Below are 18,710 nucleotides of genomic sequence, written 5' to 3'. Positions count from 1 at the left end.
AACTGCCACTTCAGGCTGCTTGTTTACCACCAATTGAAAACTGCAAGTTAAGATTAAATTTAAGTTAAACGTTTGATGCCAAACTTAGTCAAATTTTAGATAAAGATCAACCCGTAAAAATCCCCTCACTCACCAAATTCCCAATTATAGATTCTGTCGAAACCAGACTCCATCGATAGCTGCTACTCCGTGCTCCCTCACTTCCTGTGGTCCTGGGGTCCATCCTATTGTCATAGAGTCATAGAGTCATAGAGTTATACATTACGGATAGAGGCCCTTCGGCCCATCGTGTCCGCGCCGGCCATCAAGCCCTGTCTACTCTAATCCCATATTCCAGCATTTGGTCCGTAGCCTTGTATGCTATGGCATTTCAAGTGCTCATCCAAATGCTTCTTGAATGTTGTGAGGGTTCCTGCCTCCACAACACTTTCAGGCAGTGAGTTCCAGACTCCAACCACCCTCTGGGTGAAAAAGTTCTTTCTCAAATCCCCTCTAAACCTCCCGCCTTTTACCTTGAATCTATGTCCCCTTGTTATAGTACCCTCAACGAAGGGAAAAAGCTCCTTAGTATCCATCCTATCTGTGCCCCTCATAATTTTGTACACCTCAATCATGTCCCCCCTCAGCCTCCTCTGCTCCAAGGAAAACAAACCCAATCTTCCCAGTCTCTCTTCATAGCTGAAGCGCTCCAGCCCTGGTAACATCCTGGTGAATCTCCTCTGCACCCTCTCCAAAGCGATCACATCCTTCCTGTAGTGTGGCGACCAGAACTGCACACAGTACTCCAGCTGTGGCCTAACCAGTGTTTTATACAGCTCCATCATAACCTCCTTGCTCTTATATTCTATGCCTCGGCTAATAAAGGCAAGTATCCCATATGCCTTCTTTACCACCTTATCTACCTGTTCCGCCGCCTTCAGGGATCTGTGAACTTGCACACCAAGATCCCTCTGACCCTCTGTCTTGCCTAGGGTCCTCCCATTCATTGTGTATTCCCTTGCCTTGTTAGTCCCTCCAAAGTGCATCACCTCGCACTTTTCCAGGTTAAATTCCATTTGCCACTGTTCCGCCCATCTGACCAACCCATCTATATCGTCCTGCAGACTGAGGCTATCCTCCTCGCTATTTACCACCCTACCAATTTTTGTATCATCAGCGAACTTACTGATCATTCCTTTTACATTCATATCCAAGTCATTAATGTAGACCACAAACAGCAAGGGACCCAGCACCGATCCCTGTGGTACCCCACTGGCCACAGGCTTCCAGTCACAAAAACAACCTTCGACCATCACCCTCTGCCTTCTGCCACTAAGCCAGTTTTGTATCCAAAGTGCCAAGGCACCCTGGATTCCATGGGCTCGTACCTTCTTGACCAGTCTCCTGTGCGGGACTTTATCGAAGGCCTTACTGAAATCCATGTATACCACATCCATCCGTCCTGGGTCCTATTGTCCTAGGGTCCATCTTACTGTCTTGGAGTCGACTCTACTCTTCAGGGCTCCATCTTACAATGCCTCTTCATAGATCCAAGTGACTCCTCAACGTGTTTAAATTTTTCACCTCAGCCACATGTTGTCAGGTGTTGACCCGTTCTTATGTGAGAAGCTGACATCAGCTCTAAATTCTCCCATCGCTCCCTTGAACCGTGTTTCTTTGTTCTACTGTCATAGTTTAGCTTGAATCGTGCTCCAGATTTAACTTTTCTAAAGGTTGATTATCTTATAACTTTCAGAGGACACTCGCTCAGTTGCTTTCAAGGATGAAGAGACCCTGTTTCTCTAGTCTTACCTCAAAGCTCAGAGCCTTGTGGCTCTTCTTTACACCGCCAACAGTGTTGAATGTTCCTCTTATGTTGACCAAAACTAGACACGGTAACTTAAAGATCAGTGTAACCAGATGCCTTTAAACTGTCTGTACCCCTTCCTCTCACTGAATCATTCCCAATCTAGCCAAATGGCTCATCATCCTCTGTTTTGTTGATTGCTGCTCCACGGTGGTGTAATGTTAAGTGTCGAGCCTGCTAACGCCTCCAAATGTCTCTCCTTCTACACCATTTTGCGATGTGCTGGTTGGATGTTATTCAGTCTAAATGACTCTCGCTGCCCTTTATTATAAAAGAGATCTTTTATGTTAATTCTCAACATGCTTGTTTTGCCTGCTTGACAAATGATTTAACTTGTGTTTTCTTTCTCTTTCGCTCACTTCCTTTCAGACTATAACGCTTAAAGAGGACGACATCCAACAGATGAACCCTCCCAAGTTTGATATGATTGAAGACATGGCCATGCTGACCAATCTGAATGAAGCTTCAGTCCTGTCCAATCTCCGACGTCGTTACAGCAACTGGATGATTTATGTAAGAACAGTCATGTGATCCTCAGTTGCTGATGTGCACCAGTTACTTTAATTAATAACATTTAACAAATGGGTCTCGTGTGATTAGAGGTTTCAAACTTAAGGTGAGAAATTCCTGATGTACATTTGAGCTTCACGTTGGACTGAGCAGAGACTGAAGTCTCCGAGCGACGATAGGGCTGGGAGGAGAGATCAAAGGCCAGGGAGTCAAGTCCAGGGTGTCTGCACCAGCGCGGCTGTCTGGACCCCTGAAGATAAAGCAGAGAAACACTTTTGAAAAAGTTCCAGATTGACTTCCATATTCAGGGGACAGAGGACGGGTTCCACGAATCTCGGGGTGAGGCTCCTCGAAGTGAGGACCCTCGGAGTGAGGCCCCTCAGAGTGAGGCTCCTCGAAGTGAGGACCCTCGGAGTGAGGCCCCTCAGAGTGAGGCTCCTCGAAGTGAGGACCCTCGGAGTGAGGCCCCTCAGAGTGAGGCTCCTTGGAGTGAGGCTCTTGGAGTGAGGCCCTCGGAGTGAGGCCCTCGGAGTGAGGCTCCTCGAAGTGAGGACCCTCGGAGTGAGGCCCCTCAGAGTGAGGCTCCTTGAAGTGAGGGCCCTCGGAGTGAGGCCGTCGGAGTGAGGCCCTCGGAGTGAGGCCCTCGAAGTGAGGACCCTCGGAGTGAGGCCCCTCAGAGTGAGGCTCCTTGGAGTGAGGGCCCTCAGAATGAGGCCCTCGAAGTGAGGACCCTTGGAGTGAGGCCCCTCAGAGTGAGGCTCCTTGGAGTGAGGGCCCTCAGAATGAGGCCCTCGAAGTGAGGACCCTCGGAGTGAGGCCCCTCAGAGTGAGGCTCCTTGGAGTGAGGGCCCTCAGAATGAGGCCCTCGAAGTGAGGACCCTTGGAGTGAGGCCCCTCAGAGTGAGGCTCCTTGGAGTGAGGCCCTCGGAATGAGGCCCTCGGAGTGAGGCCCTCGGAGTGAGGCCCTCGGAGTGAGGGCTCATGGAGTGAGAGCCCAAACTTTACACTGGATCCTTGCAGCCAATGAACAGGTCCCAGGGGTGAAAGGCTGCTCAGCTATTGTCCCCATCTCTTAATAAAGGCAATTCGCAGCAGGACAATTTTCCCCAGGATATTGGAATCTCAGTAACATGGACCCAGAACTCTCCATCTAATTCCACCTCTTCTTTCCTCACAGACCTACTCTGGGTTGTTCTGTGTCACTGTGAACCCGTACAAATGGCTCCCGGTGTACAGTGGCAGTGTGGTCGCAGCTTACAAGGGCAAACGACGCTCAGAGGCTCCACCACACATCTACTCCATTGCTGACAACGCGTACAATGACATGGTCCGCAGTGAGTACGACCATCTCTACTGAGACAGTGGGGGGGAGGGTGAATGGTGGGGGGTGGGGTCGGGGGGGGGGTGGGGGGGGGTCGGGGGGGGTGGGTGCGGGGTGTGGGTGGGTAGTGGATGGTGGGGGTTGGGGGATTGGTGGGGTTCAGAATGTGGGGTGGGAGGGGTGGGGGCTGTGAGTATCAGTGAAGGGCACCCTGTATTTATCGGGTCAGAGTTATACTGGGGGATGTGAGTATCAGTGAATGACACCCTGTATTGATCGGGTGAGAGTTATACTGGGAACTGTGAGTATCAGTGAAGGGCACCCTGTATTGATCAGGTGAGAGTTATACTGGGAACTGTGAGTATCAGTGAAGGGCACCCTGTATTGATCGGGTGAGAGTTATACCGGGGACTGTGAGTATCAGTGAATGACACCCTGTATTGATCGGGTGAGAGTTATACTGGGGGATGTGGGTATCAGTGAATGACACCCTGTATTGATCGGGGAAGAGTTATACTGGGGACTGTGAGTATCAGTGAAGGGCACCCTGTATTGATCGGGTGAGAGTTATACTGGGAACTGTGAGTATCAGTGAAGGGCACCCTGTATTGATCGGGTGAGAGTTATACTGGGAACTGTGAGTATCAGTGAATGACACCCTGTATTGATCGGATGAGAGTTATACTGGGGGATGTGGGTATCAGTGAATGACACCCTGTATTGATCGGGTGAGAGTTATACCGGGGACTGTGAGTATCAGTGAAGGGCACCCTGTATTGATCGGGGAAGAGTTATACTGGGAACTGTGAGTATCAGTGAAGGGCACCCTGTATTGATCGGGTGAGAGTTATACCGGGGACTGTGAGTATCAGTGAAGGGCACCCTGTATTGATCAGGGGAGAGTTATACTGGGATCTGTCATTAATTATAACTCAATTTTTTCAGATCGGGAGAATCAATCCATGCTGATTACGTGAGTCCTTAACTTTCATATTTTAATAACATTTATAAACTAATCCTTACAAATATCTAAAGCAGAAATGAAAGGGAGTTAATTGATAAGGGCTGATCATTTTTGCTTTGAGTCCTCAGTATATTCTCAAATATTACTCTTCACCCTTGTGGCTTATTAGCATTACCAAGATCTGAGAGTGAGGAATAGCCCACAATAGAATCTCAGATATTATCCTTGATCATTGCTATTCCAACTTTTCTGCTCATGGTTTGTTTGGATTGTGCGATTGGTGCCATTGTCCCAGTGGATGGGAATTGATGAGCTAGGTTGAGCTGTAACCACGTAACATTGCATTAATCAGTTGCACATGTATGTATTTATATGACATAACACTGTATTACTAGGAATAACACGCTGTGTGTTACTGGGTATAACACTCCTGTATATATATTATATAATAACACACCGTGCGTTACTGGGTATAACACTCCTGTATATATATTATACAATAACACACTGTGTGTTACTGGGTATAACACTCCTGTATATATTATATAATAACACACCGTGTGTTACTGGGTATAACACTCCTGTATATATATTATACAATAACACACTGTGTGTTACTGGGTATAACACTCCTGTATATATATTATATAATAACACACCGTGCGTTACTGGGTATAACACTCCTGTATATATATTATACAATAACACACCGTGCGTTACTGGGTATAACACTCCTGTATATATATTATACAATAACACACTGTGCGTTACTGGGTATAACACTCCTGTATATATATTATATAATAACACACCGTGTGTTACTGGGTATAACACTCCTGTATATATATTATACAATAACACACCGTGTGTTACTGGGTATAACACTCCTGTATATATATTATATAATAACACACCGTGTGTTACTGGGTATAACACTCCTGTGTATATATTATACAATAACACACTGTGTGTTACTGGGTATAACACTCCTGTATATATTATATAATAACACACCGTGTGTTACTGGGTATAACACTCCTGTATATATATTATACAATAACACACTGTGTGTTACTGGGTATAACACTCCTGTATATATATTATATAATAACACACCGTGCGTTACTGGGTATAACACTCCTGTATATATATTATACAATAACACACCGTGTGTTACTGGGTATAACACTCCTGTATATATATTATACAATAACACACTGTGCGTTACTGGGTATAACACTCCTGTATATATATTATATAATAACACACCGTGTGTTACTGGGTATAACACTCCTGTATATATATTATACAATAGCACACTGTGTGTTACTGGGTATAACACTCCTGTATATATATTATATAATAACACACCGTGTGTTACTGGGTATAACACTCCTGTATATATATTATATAATAACACACCGTGTGTTACTGGGTATAACACTCCTGTATATATATTATATAATAACACACCGTGCGTTAATGGGTATAACACTCCTGTATATATATTATACAATAACACACTGTGCGTTACTGGGTATAACACTCCTGTATATATATTATATAATAACACACCGTGTGTTACTGGGTATAACACTCCTGTATATATATTATATAATAACACACCGTGCGTTAATGGGTATAACACTCCTGTGTATATATTATATATTATACAATAACACACCGTGCGTTACTGGGTATAACACTCCTGTATATATATTATATATCATACAATAACACACTGTGTGTTACCGGGTATAACACTCCCGTATATTTTTTTTTTTATTCGTTCACGGGATGTGGGCATCGCTGGCAAGGCCGGCATTTATTGCCCATCCCTAATTGCCCTTGAGAAGGTGGTGGTGAGCTGCCTTCTTGAACCGCTGCAGTCCGTGTGGTGATGGTTCTCCCACAGTGCTGTTAGGAAGGGAGTTCCAGGATTTTGACCCAGCGACAATGAAGGAACGGCGATATATTTCCAAGTCGGGATGGTGTGTGACTTGGAGGGGAACGTGCAGGTGGTGTTGTTCCCATGCGCCTGCTGCCCTTGTCCTTCTAGGTGGTAGAGGTCGCGGGTTTATATATTATACAATAACACACCGTGCGTTACTGGGTATAACACTCCTGTATATATTATACAATAACACACCGTGTGTTACTGGGTATAACACTCCTGTTTATATAATATAATAACACACCGTGCGTTACTGGGTATAACACTCCTGTTCATATAATATAATAACACACTGTGCGTTACTGGGTATAACACTCCTGTATATATTATATAACACACCATGTGTTACTGAGTATAACGCTCCTGTGTATATATTATGTAATAATGCACCATGTGTTACTGGGTATAACACCCCTGGTATAGCATTAATATATTAAAAATCTTACATCTGCACACATTTCCCGTCTACAGAACCTTACTTCCCATTGTCACATTATAACATTCTATTGTGTCAACTTTTTCCTTTATAAAGTTCTGTCCACATTTATAATGGGAACTTCCTATGTAAACTTGTCACGTTGTAATTACACCCACCTGCTAGAGGTGGCACTGTAGCACCTCAGTCTTGTGTCTCCCATCTCCTTGGACTATACTACAGAGGAACTCCTTCACTCCGACCCACTCCACTTCTCTGCTTCCCAAATCGCTGTATGTTTCACAATTTAACTATAAATAATAATTAAAATCAAAATATTATGTTAAAATAAGGGCAGAATAAGCAGCAGCTTTACATGAGGACTGAATAAGGTTTCTCGCCAGAGAACAATCACTCCCACCTTCTCGCCCCACTTGATTTCGACTTCCTGTGTGAAATGCCCAGGACACCAACTAGTTTACATATAAAATTATAAGTTTTGCATCTGTTCAACATTCACACAGCAAATTATCCATGGGACATAATTTGAGGTAACTGGCTGATATTTGCCTTTGACGAATCAAAATCCATTCTCTGTAAAATAAACTCACTGATCCCCCCCCTAAAATAACTCTTTGTGCATGGCTATCTTGGTTCCACTAGTATCTAACTATAGATCGCTGAAAATAAAATTTAAAGTACAATAAATACATAAAAAATTAAATAGTTTTGGAACAGGCGTCAGGCCCTTTGCGGATGTAAGTAGGGGGCCCAATGCCTGTTTGAGGCCTCTGGTCTGCTCTGAGCACAGCTGATCCTGGGCCAAAGAAACAGGTCTATACAGTCCTTAAAGGGACCACCAGAGACCACCGCCAAAAGGGGAAGTTTGTTAGAAAGACAGAGACAGACAGACAGAGACACAGACAGAGAGAGAGAGAGAGACAGGCAGAGAGAGACAGCCTGCCCAAACCCATTTCATGCATAAGCTTTTTTATAATCAATGAACTGTGTACAGAATATAAAGACACAACTCACTCAGCATTAAAAGATACTCATCCTTTTTAAATCTGAGAATAATACATTTTATCAGAAACCTTGATTCTCTCCTTTTGTATTTTAATATTTTTAATGTTTATATGAATATTTTCTTGCTGAATTTTTACTTTTTGGGGTTTAACATTTTCACTTTTTTCCTTTTCTGGGTTTTGTATCTGCCCAGAGGTGAGTCTGGAGCTGGAAAAACTGTCAACACTAAACGTGTTATTCAATACTTTGCTATTATTGCCGCCTTGGGAGAAGGAGGTGGAAAGAAGGGCGTAAGATTTAACTCTTTCAAACTTCTTCACTTTTCATTTTGCATTTTTGCCTTTTTCTTTAAAAACTATTTTTTCCTCTGTTTGCTTTAACTGTTCAGTAATTTATACACAGATTGTACTTTACCAAGTAAATACTTTTTGCCCTAAAATTTCTTTTTCTTCTTTTGTATGTTTTTAAAACAAAGCTTTTTAAATCTAATTTTTTATCTCTGTGTTTTTGTGATTTTTCAAAATAAAATTGCTGATTTTTCAGTGAAGGAAAATATTTAATGTTTTAATCAGAAAAAGATTTATTTTTTTCTCTTTTTTCTTTTTCCTCAAAGTCGCAGCCAGCCACAAAGACTGGGGTAAGATTCCTGCTACTACAGGGTTGCGTGCCTCTGAGTTTGGCACTGTTTGTGTACATTTGCCTTGTATATCTCCACACATCTACACACAGTGTGAGAAAACAACAGTAGAAAATGCTGCTAATGCCCACTGACTCCTCTAGAATTATAGAATAATAGAATAATACAGCACAGAAGGAGGACATTCAGCCCATTGTGCCTGTGCTGGCTCTTTGAAAGAGCTATCCAATTAGTCCCATTTCCCTGCTCTTTCCCCACAGCCCTGCAAATTTTTCCTTTTCAAGTATTTATCCAATTCCCTTTTGAAAGTTATTAATGAATCTGCTTCCACCGCCCGTTCATTCACACTTTGGGTGCTGATGTTGATCGATCCGCTTTGTATTAATAATAGAAGTTTTAGCATTGAAGGAGGCCCTTTCAGACCATCGTGCCTGTGCTAGCTCCATATCGATGCGATCTGCACTAATCCCTGTAGCCCATTCTTGCCCTTAATATTTCCCTTGTCAAGTATTTACCTAATTCCCTTTTAAATGGTCTGATTGACTCAGGTTTAACAGAGCCTTGTACACTCAATAATCTCATAAACCTCCATATGTAAAGATTTCTTATGATCTCTCCCTGTGTAACTTTAGTACTAAATCCTAAATGGAATCCTTGTTACTGATTCACTGACCAATGGAAATAATTTTTCACTATTTACCCTCTCAAATCCTTTCAAAACTTTGAACGCTTGCATTAGAACCTGCACCCCAGGAGTAAATTTAATCTACCCTGCCTAGCAGGAAACTGATGGGATTGGATCAGACCTTTGTTTGAGAATCATAGAATCATAGAAAGGTTACAGCAAAGAAGGAGGCCATTCGGCCCTTCGAGTCCGTGCCGGCTCTATGCAAGAGCAATCCAGCTAGTTCCACTCTCCCCGCCCTATCCCCGTAGCCATGCAAATTTTTTCCTTTCAAGTACTTATCCAGTTCTCTTGTTCCATTGTTTTACTTCGATGGAAAGTAAAATCAAGCCCGACGTAACTCGTAATCACTCCATGTGTTCATCCCCGGGAATTCTTCATATTTTAGATTTCTAGCATTTGCATTGTGTGTATTTTTATATATATCTTGTCTACATTTGCTTGTGTGTAGCTCCACATATGTGTATAAGTTTGTACACCTATGTGTATTTTCCTGTGCATGTATCCTTATCTTTATGTATGTACATTTATGTAAAACTATATGTGCAGATTTGTGTGGGAGTGCGTGTAGATTTGTCTGTGTGTGTGTGCTTCGGTACCTGTGTACAAATCTGTAAATGAGACTAATAAGAAAATAAGGAAGCCACTTGGCCCATCAAAACTCTGTCATCCTATTTCCAAACTCTGCCCTCGTAGCATTGAGCTGCAATGTGAACTTTCCGAATGCTTTGTCTCGATCACCCCATTGGGCACTTTAAATATTCATCACTCTTTCAGTAAATAAACTCTTCTTAATATCGGTTTTCATTTTACTTTACACCAATTCAAATTTATTACTTCTGGTTCTACTTTCCTGGATTTGAAGAAGTAACAGAAAGAGTAGACAAGGGTAATGTAGTAGATGTAATATATTTGCATAATCAGAAGGCTTTCGATAAGGTACCGCATTGTGGACTCATGACTAAGGTCAGAGGATGTGGAGTCGGGGGACAGGTAGCGGAATGGATAACAAGCTGGCCACAAAACAGAAAACAGAGAGTAGGGGTTAAGGGTAGATACACAGACTGGCAAAAGGTGGGAAGTGGTGTTCCACAGGGATCGGTGCTGGGACCACTGTTGTTCACAATTTACATCAACGACTTGGACTCAGGAATCGGAAGTACAATTTCAAAATTTGTTGACGAGACCAAATTGGGGGATGTAGTTAATACAAAGGAAGAATGCGTCAAAATGCAGGAGGACATTAATAAACTTGCAGAATGGGCATGTGATTGGCAAATGAATTTCAATATAGATAAATGTGAGGTGGTGCATTTTGGTAGGAAGTTACATCGAGTCTACCGCACAGAAACAGGCCATTCGGCCCAACTGATCCATGCCGGTGTTTATGCTCCACACGAACCTCCTCCCTCCCTACTTCATCTACATTTATCACCATATCCTTCTATTCCTTTCTCCCTCATTTACTTATCTAGCTTCCCTTTAAATGCACCTACACTATTCTCCTCAACTACTCCTTGTGGGAGTGAGTTCCACATTCTCACCACTCTCTAGGTAATTAATATGAAGTAATATTCTGGGTTTACCTTTTAGTACTATTCACGTGAAATATCCTCCCACATCCTTTCTTTCTAGACTGTGACTTTCTCCAATCTGTCAATATTGATAATCATCTTTACATTTCGATTCATTTCGACCTTGACCCCCCGATCATGACCTCGACCCCCCGATCATGACTTTGATCCCCCCGATCGTGACCCCGACCCCCCTGATTACATCCCCAATTCCCCCGATTGTAATCTCGACCCCCCGATCTTGACCTGAGCCCCACCAATCGTGACCTCGACTCCCCCGATCATGATCTCAACCCCCCACTAGTACTAAAAGAGGAGACATTTCAGCAGGATTCAGTAGAATGAAATTGATGAAATTGATCCTAGTAAATTGTTCACTCTGGGGAAGAGTTTAAATAGCTAGGGACATGAGTTAGAAATGAGGAATTTATATGAGCAAGAAGGCAAGCCAGACAGAGTCTTTAATCCAAAGGTCATTGACCTGTGGAATAATTTAATTGGAAAGTTATTGAAGCAAACACAAGCACAAGAGGTAACTGGATGAGGGAATGAACATGGTAAGCAGGTGGGTCGGTGAAGTTGGTCCATGAGAAAAGGATGAACTTTTTGGGCTCCATCCTGAGGTGAAGGTGATTAATTAAAGTGAGTACTGGGGCTGATTCACACAGGCTTCACTAACATTGGTTTATTCAATTCTCAGGGGACTTTAGAAGACCAGATCATTGAGGCGAATCCAGCGATGGAGGCTTTTGGCAATGCCAAGACCTTAAGAAATGACAACTCTTCCCGTTTTGTAAGTATTTGGTCAAATGTGAATCTCACTTTTCTGTTTCACAATTATCAAGGTATTAAACAATAAGTGAACAGTTATTACCAGAGAATAAACTGTACAATTTGAAACCACTAAATTACATAATAGAAAATAAAAAGAACGACTTGTGATAATGTGGTACCTTATCATGTCTAAACATCTTGAAGCATTTTGCATCCAATGAATTGGTGAGCACTCGCTGATTTATGTATTATCACCATCACCGGGTGTAGTGATGAATCTTTTCACTTACTTTTGTGCAGGGCAAGTTTATCCGGATACACTTTGGTACCACAGGAAAACTGGCATCAGCTGATATTGATATCTGTAAGTGTACAGAATACTTTGCAGTAATATTTAGCTTAACATCTGTCATAGGGAAAATGCTAGAATCTATTATTAAGGAGGTTATAGCAGGACACTTAGAAAATCTCAATGCAATCAGGCAGAGTCAACACGGCTTTGTGAAAGGGAAATCGTGTTTGACTAATTTATTAGAGTTCTTTGAGGAAGTAACAAGCAACATGGATAAAGGGGATCCTGTGGATGTGGTGTACTTGGATTTCTAGAAGGCATTTAAGAAGGTACCACATCAAAGGCTACGACACAAAATAAGAGCTCATGGTGTCGGGAGTAATATATTAGAATAGATAAAGGATTGGTTAGCTAACAGGAAACAGAGAGTAGGCATAAATGGGACATTTTCAGGTTGGCAAGATGTAACAAGTGGAGTGCCACAGGGATCAGTGCTTGGGCCTCAACTATTTACAATCTATATCAATGACTTGGATGAAGGGACCGAATGCATGGCTGCTAAATTTGCTGATGACACAAAGGTAGGTAGGAAAGTAAGTTGTCCCCAGGACTAAATGGTTTCCATCCCAGGGTTTTAAAGGAAGTAGGTGAACACATTGCAGATGCCCTAACTATAATCTTTCGAAGTTCTCTAGATTCAGGAACTGTCCCTTTAGATTGGAAAATTGCACATGTCACTCTGCTTTTTAAGAAAGGAGAGAGAGGAAACCAGGGAATTATAGACCAGTTAGCCTAACATCTGTTGTGGGGAAAATGCTGGAGTCTATAATTAAGAATAGGGTGACTGAACACATCGAGAATTTTCAGTTAATCAGAGAGAGCCAGCATGGATTTGTGAAAGGTAGGTCGTGCCTGACAAACCTGATTGAATTTTTTGAAGAGGTGACTAAAGTAGTGGACAGGGGACTGTCAATGGATGTTATTTATATGGACTTCCAGAAGGCATTTGATAAGGTCCCATATAAGAGACTGTTAGCTAAGATAGAAGCCCATGGAATCGAGGGAAAAGTACGGACTTGGTTAGGAAGTTGGCTGAGCGAAAGGCGACAGAGAGTAGGGATAATGGGAAGGTACTCACATTGGCAGGATGTGACTAGTGGAGTCCCGCAGGGATCTGTCTTGTGGCCTCAATTATTCACAATATTTATTAACGACTTAGATGAAGGCATAGAAAGTCTCATATCTAAGTTTGCCGATGACACAAAGATTGGTGGCATTGTAAGCAGTGTGGATGAAAACATAAAATTACAAAGGGATATTGATGGATTAGGTGAATGGGCAAAACTGAGGCAAATGGAATTCAATGTAGACAAATGTGAGGTCATCCACTTTGAACCAAAAAAGGATAGAACAGGGTATATTCTAAATGGTAAAAAGTTAAAAACAGTGGATGTCCAAAGGGACTTAAGGGTTCAGGTACATAGATCATTGAAGTGTCATGAACAGGTGCAGAAAATAATCAATAAGGCTAATGGAATGCTGGCCTTTATATCTAGAGGACGAGAGTACAAGGGAGCAGAGGTTATGCTGCAGCTATACAAAACCCTGGTTAGACCGCACCTGGAGTACTGTGAGCAGTTCTGGGCACCGCACCTTCGGAAGGACATATTGGCCTTGGAGGGAGTGCAGCGTAGGTTTACTAGAATGATACCCGGACTTCAAGGGTTAAGTTACGAGGAGAGATTACACAAATTGGGGTTGTATTCTCTCGAGTTTCGAAGGTTAAGGGGTGATCTGATCGAAGTTTATAAGATATTAAGGGGGACAGATAGAGAAAAACTATTTCCGCTGGTTGGGGATTCTAGGAGTAGGGGGCACAGTCTAAAAATTAGAGCCAGACCTTTCAGGAGTGAGATTAGATAAACATTTCTACACACAAAGGGCGGTAGAAGTTTGGAACTCTCTTCTGCAAATGGCAATTGATGCTAGTTCAATTGCTAATTTTAAATCTGAGAGAGATAGCTTTTTGTCAACCAAAGGGATATGGGCCAAAGGCAGGTATATGGAGTTGGATCACAGATCAGCCATGATCTTATCAAATGGCGGAGTGGGCTTGAGGGGCTGAATGGCCTACTTCTGTTCCTATGTTCCTATGTTCCTATAAGAGGACATAAGGAGTCTGCAAAGGGACATAGATAGGTTAAGTGAGTGGGCAAAATTTGGCAGATGGAGTATAATGTGGGAAAATGTGAACTTGTCCACTTTGGCGGGAGGAATAGAAAAGCAGTGTATTATTTAAATGGAGAGAGATTGCAGAACTCTGAGGTACAGAGGGATCTGGGCGTCCTAGTACATGAATCACAAAAAGTTAGTATGCAGGTACAGCAAGTGATTAGGAAGGCAAATGGAATGTTGTCATTTATTGCAAGAGGAATGGAATATAAAAGTAGAGATGTTTTGCTCCAGTTGCACAGGGCATTGGTGAGACCACATCTGGAATACTGTGTGCAGTTTTGGTCTCCTTATTTAAGAAAGGACATAATTGCTTTAGAGGCAGTTCAGAGAAGGTTCACTCGACTGATTCCTGGGATGAGGGGGTTATCTTATGAGGAAAGGTTGGACAAGTTGGGCCTGTATACACTGGAGTTTAGAAGAATGAGAGGTGATCTTTTTTTTATTGAAACATATAAGATCCTGAGGGGACTGGAAGGGGTAGATGCTGAGAGGATGTTTCCCCTTGTGGGAGAGACTAGAACTAGGGGCTACAGTTTAAAAATAAGAGGTCTCCCATTTAAGACGGAGATGAGGAGAAATTTTTTCTCTGAGGGTTGTGAGTCTGTGGAAATCCCTTCCCCAGAGAGCGGTGGAGGCAGGGTCATTGAATATTTTTAAGGCTGAGTTAGATAGATTCTTGATTAACAAGGGAGTCAACGGTTATAGTAGGTAGACAGGAAAGTAGGGTTGAGGTCACAATCAGATCAGCCATGATCTTATCAAATGGCAGAGCAGGATCGAGGGGCCGAATGGCCTACTTCTGCTCTTAATTCGTACATTCGTATGTTCAAATGTACAGGCTAAAGGACAGGTTTTGCATTGAGTTAGCACAGCCTGATATCCAGTGCTGAATGTTGCCCAGACTGATGAGGTGAAAGTCTCTTTCTAGTTGGTTTAAAGCTCCTGCATGAAACCCGTTTGGTACAATCGCAAACACTTCACAGTGAGCACAGACCCACCAATCAAAACTGCCCCATCTGATATTAAACTGACAATGTCACTCAGAGAATCCACAAAGATGGGAAGCCATAGGAATAGAATCATGTCACAATGGGGCAATAGGGGAGGTTTGCTTGGGTTTGGATTAAGATACATTTGGTTTGAGTGCAGCAGGCCATTCTATACCTGCATATGAAATAGGGAAAGTGTTCTAATCCCATGCATTGTTGAGCAGAGTGGGAATTCTGAGGGTCAAACCAATTTGTCCCAGATAGCCTTATGCTGAATAATTTATTTTCCAAATTTAACCACTTTCAGTGTTCCTCCATGGACACCCCCAATTCCAAACAAGAATGGCCTATACCCCAACCTCAAACCCAACCATCAACCCCCAACCATCAATTCCCCAATCCCCAACCCCATCCCCAATCCCCAACCCCAACTCCCAATTTCCAGTTCCCAACTTCCAACCATCAACCCTAACCCCAATCCTCAAATCCACAATGCCCAACTCCCCACCCACAACACCCAACCCCCAACCCAAACCTAACCCTACCCCCAATCCTCAACCCCCCCCAGCCCTAATCCCCCAATTCCTCAGCCTTCAATCCCCAACCCGCAACCCGAGGTACTTGCTCCCAAGACAGGAGCATTGTGACTCGCTACTATAGACCTACACTCATAAAAAGGTCAGAGTGTTACCCTCAATCAAAGCGTGCCTCCAAGGCAGGTCTTGGTCTCAGTAGCAACTTCAGTCTCCACTGTACTTTCTTCAAAGTCCGGTTTAGTCATTGCGTTTCACACATTTCAGACTATAATACGTTCTGCTCCGTGAAAACTTATGGAGATTGGATGAAGCTTGCAAGCAATGCTCTGTGATAATTCTAACCTTTGACTTTCAGATCTATTAGAAAAATCGAGAGTGATCTTCCAGCAGCCCGGTGAAAGGAGTTACCACATTTATTACCAGATTTTTTCTGGCAAAAAACCAGAGCTGTTTGGTGAGTGAAAACAGGCACAAGTTTCCACCTCCCCCAAAAAACTTTGTATCTTAAAATTGAAAAGGGTTTTCCAGTCTAATAATTTGTTGCTGGGACTTGGTGCTCTCGATGGGGGTATGAGGCACGCAGACGAGGAAGACCCTGGGTTCAACCCTTGGTTTCTGCTGAGGTACCGATGTCCATCAAGGTGGCCGCTTTCCTACTGGGGTTCTATTATCAGCCATAGCATTCGAGGTTAGAGAGGGGTACACTGCTCCTGCCCACCATCCATTTACCCCTGTTGGGAAGTGAGCATCTGGGTGAGGATAGAATCAGGCTGGGCTGTGTTAAATATCCTGCCAGCACTCACTGTCTAGTCTCGTACAGAGAATGCCACTTGGATGACGTTGTCCACTCTTGCCTGTGTTCTCAGCAAGAGTCCTGGTCTTTCTCAGATGGAAGAAGTTTTCCTTCCAGTGATTGAGAGTGGATTTTGACATCCTCACTGCTTCCTGCTGATTCAGCCATGCCCATTCTAATGGGAGTCTGCAGTTGTCGATTTAAAGGGTCAAGGAAGTCAAACCAAAGGTTTTAAGGTTGATTTATTAGCTGCTTTGTGCAATTTCCCCCCTTTTTTGCCCGCCCTGTTCCCCAGAAAGCTTTGTGCCATGAGTTCTTGTACTGGTATTGTCACGTAGGCAATGGGTTTCTCTATGGGGGTTCTCCTGTTTTTATGATTTGGAGGGATGAAAGGGAGCAGCAATAGAGGAACACGAGGCAGGTCAGGTAGCCCCACAGCAAGACTGTGATCACCTGTTGCTACCCTCCCGCCCATAAGAGGTGCACATAATGGATTTGCCCCATGAACTCTTTGCACTTTCTGGTCCAAATTCATGCAGAGTAGGGCCACATGCTCCAGAATGAGCTGCAGCCAGCCTGCCCTGCAGGCGCAGCATGGCCTGTGGCTGTGAAGAACACCTCTCACCCCTCGGGCTTATTGGGGGAATGCTGCACTGCCTCCTATAGATAGCGCACACTAGAGTTCCAAATGGGGCAACTTTCGAACACGCGCCTCGTGCAGCCGAACATCATGATCAGCGTGAAACAGGTTGGGGGAGGGGCTGCTTCATTGCTTAGCCTCTGATTCAGAATCCTTCCTCCACATTGGATCTCGTCCCTTTTCACCAGTATTTCCAGACACTTCTTTCTTATTCTGCCTTTCAGACTGATCTGGCAATGAGTCATCCTGCAGGTAGAACGGCTCTTTACACCCGAACAGACCCACTTCCCTTTAAAGCTCAGTTATCCCACAATTTCCCAATTCTCCCACATTAGGCACGCTCTCTGGAGCAGACTAAAGTTACTCTGGGAGCTCGGGATCATTAGGGCAATGGTTTGCAGTTAGCCCACTGTGCTCCTGACTGGATTTACGTTGGGCCTTAGTCATCGAGGACTTTCTTTTTTATTCGTTCATGGGATGTGGGCGTCGCTGGCGAGGCCGGCATTTATTGCCCATCCCTAATTGCCCTTGAGAAGGTGGTGGTGAGCTGCCTTCTTGAACCGCTGCAGTCCGTGTGGTGACGGTTCTCCCACAGCGCTGTTAGGAAGGGAGTTCCAGGATTTTGACCCAGTGACGATGAAGGAACGGCGATATATTTCCAAGTCGGGATGGTGTGTGACTTGGAGGGGAACGTGCAGGTGGTGTTGTTCCCATGCGCCTGCTGCTCTTGTCCTTCTAGGTGGTAGAGGTCACGGGTTCGGGAGGTGCTGTCGAAGAAGCCTTGGCGAGTTGCTGCAGTGCATCCTGTGGATGGTACACACTGCAGCCACTGTGCGCTGGTGGTGAAGGGAGTGAATGTTTAGGGTGGTGGATGGGGTGCCAATCAAGCGGGCTGCTTTGTCTTGGATGGTGTCGAGCTTCTTGAGTGTTGTTGGAGCTGCACTCATCCAGGCAAGTGGAGAGTATTCCATCACACTCCTGACTGGTGCCTTGTAGATGGTGGAAAGGCTTTGGGGAGTCAGGAGGTGAGTCACTTGCCACAGAATACCCAGCCTCTGACATGCTCTTGTAGCCACAGTATTTATGTGGCTGGTCCAGTTAAGTTTCTGGTCAATGGTGACCCCCAGGATGTTGATGGTGGGGGATTCGGCGATGGTAATGCTGTTGAATGTCAAGGGGAGATGTTTAGACTCTCTCTTGTTGGAGATGGTCATTGCCTGGCACTTGTCTGGCGCGAATGTTACTTGCCACTTATCAGCCCAAGCCTGGATGTTGTCCAGGTCTTGCTGCATGCGGGCACGAACTGCTTCATTATCTGAGGGGTTGCAAATGGAACTGAACACTGTGCAATCATCAGCGAACATCCCCATTTCTGACCTTGTGATGGAGGGAAGGTCATTGATGAAGCAGCTGAAGATGGTTGGGCCTAGGACACTGCCTTGAGGAACTCCTGCAGCAATGTCCTGGGGCTGAGATGATTGGTCTCCAACAACCACTACCATCTTCCTTTGTGCTAGGT

The 18,710-nt window shown here is 43.9% G+C and overlaps 1 protein-coding gene across 1 annotated transcript in view; it reads left to right on the top strand.

Moving 5' to 3' along the window:
* LOC137335056 (myosin-7-like) overlaps positions 1-18,710 on the top strand; it is a 122,135-nt gene that overhangs the window by 8,479 nt on the left and 94,946 nt on the right. The window contains exons 3-10 of the mRNA XM_068000132.1: positions 2,216-2,359; positions 3,534-3,690; positions 4,623-4,650; positions 8,230-8,326; positions 8,650-8,673; positions 11,633-11,725; positions 12,007-12,070; positions 16,114-16,212. Coding sequence (XP_067856233.1) covers positions 2,216-2,359; positions 3,534-3,690; positions 4,623-4,650; positions 8,230-8,326; positions 8,650-8,673; positions 11,633-11,725; positions 12,007-12,070; positions 16,114-16,212 — 706 coding nt within the window. The remainder of the gene's footprint in view (positions 1-2,215; positions 2,360-3,533; positions 3,691-4,622; positions 4,651-8,229; positions 8,327-8,649; positions 8,674-11,632; positions 11,726-12,006; positions 12,071-16,113; positions 16,213-18,710) is intronic.

The sequence above is a fragment of the Heptranchias perlo genome, chromosome 19, assembly GCF_035084215.1.
Source record: "Heptranchias perlo isolate sHepPer1 chromosome 19, sHepPer1.hap1, whole genome shotgun sequence".
Classification (NCBI taxonomy): domain Eukaryota; kingdom Metazoa; phylum Chordata; class Chondrichthyes; order Hexanchiformes; family Hexanchidae; genus Heptranchias; species Heptranchias perlo.
This window is presented reverse-complemented; position numbering and strand designations above follow the sequence as displayed.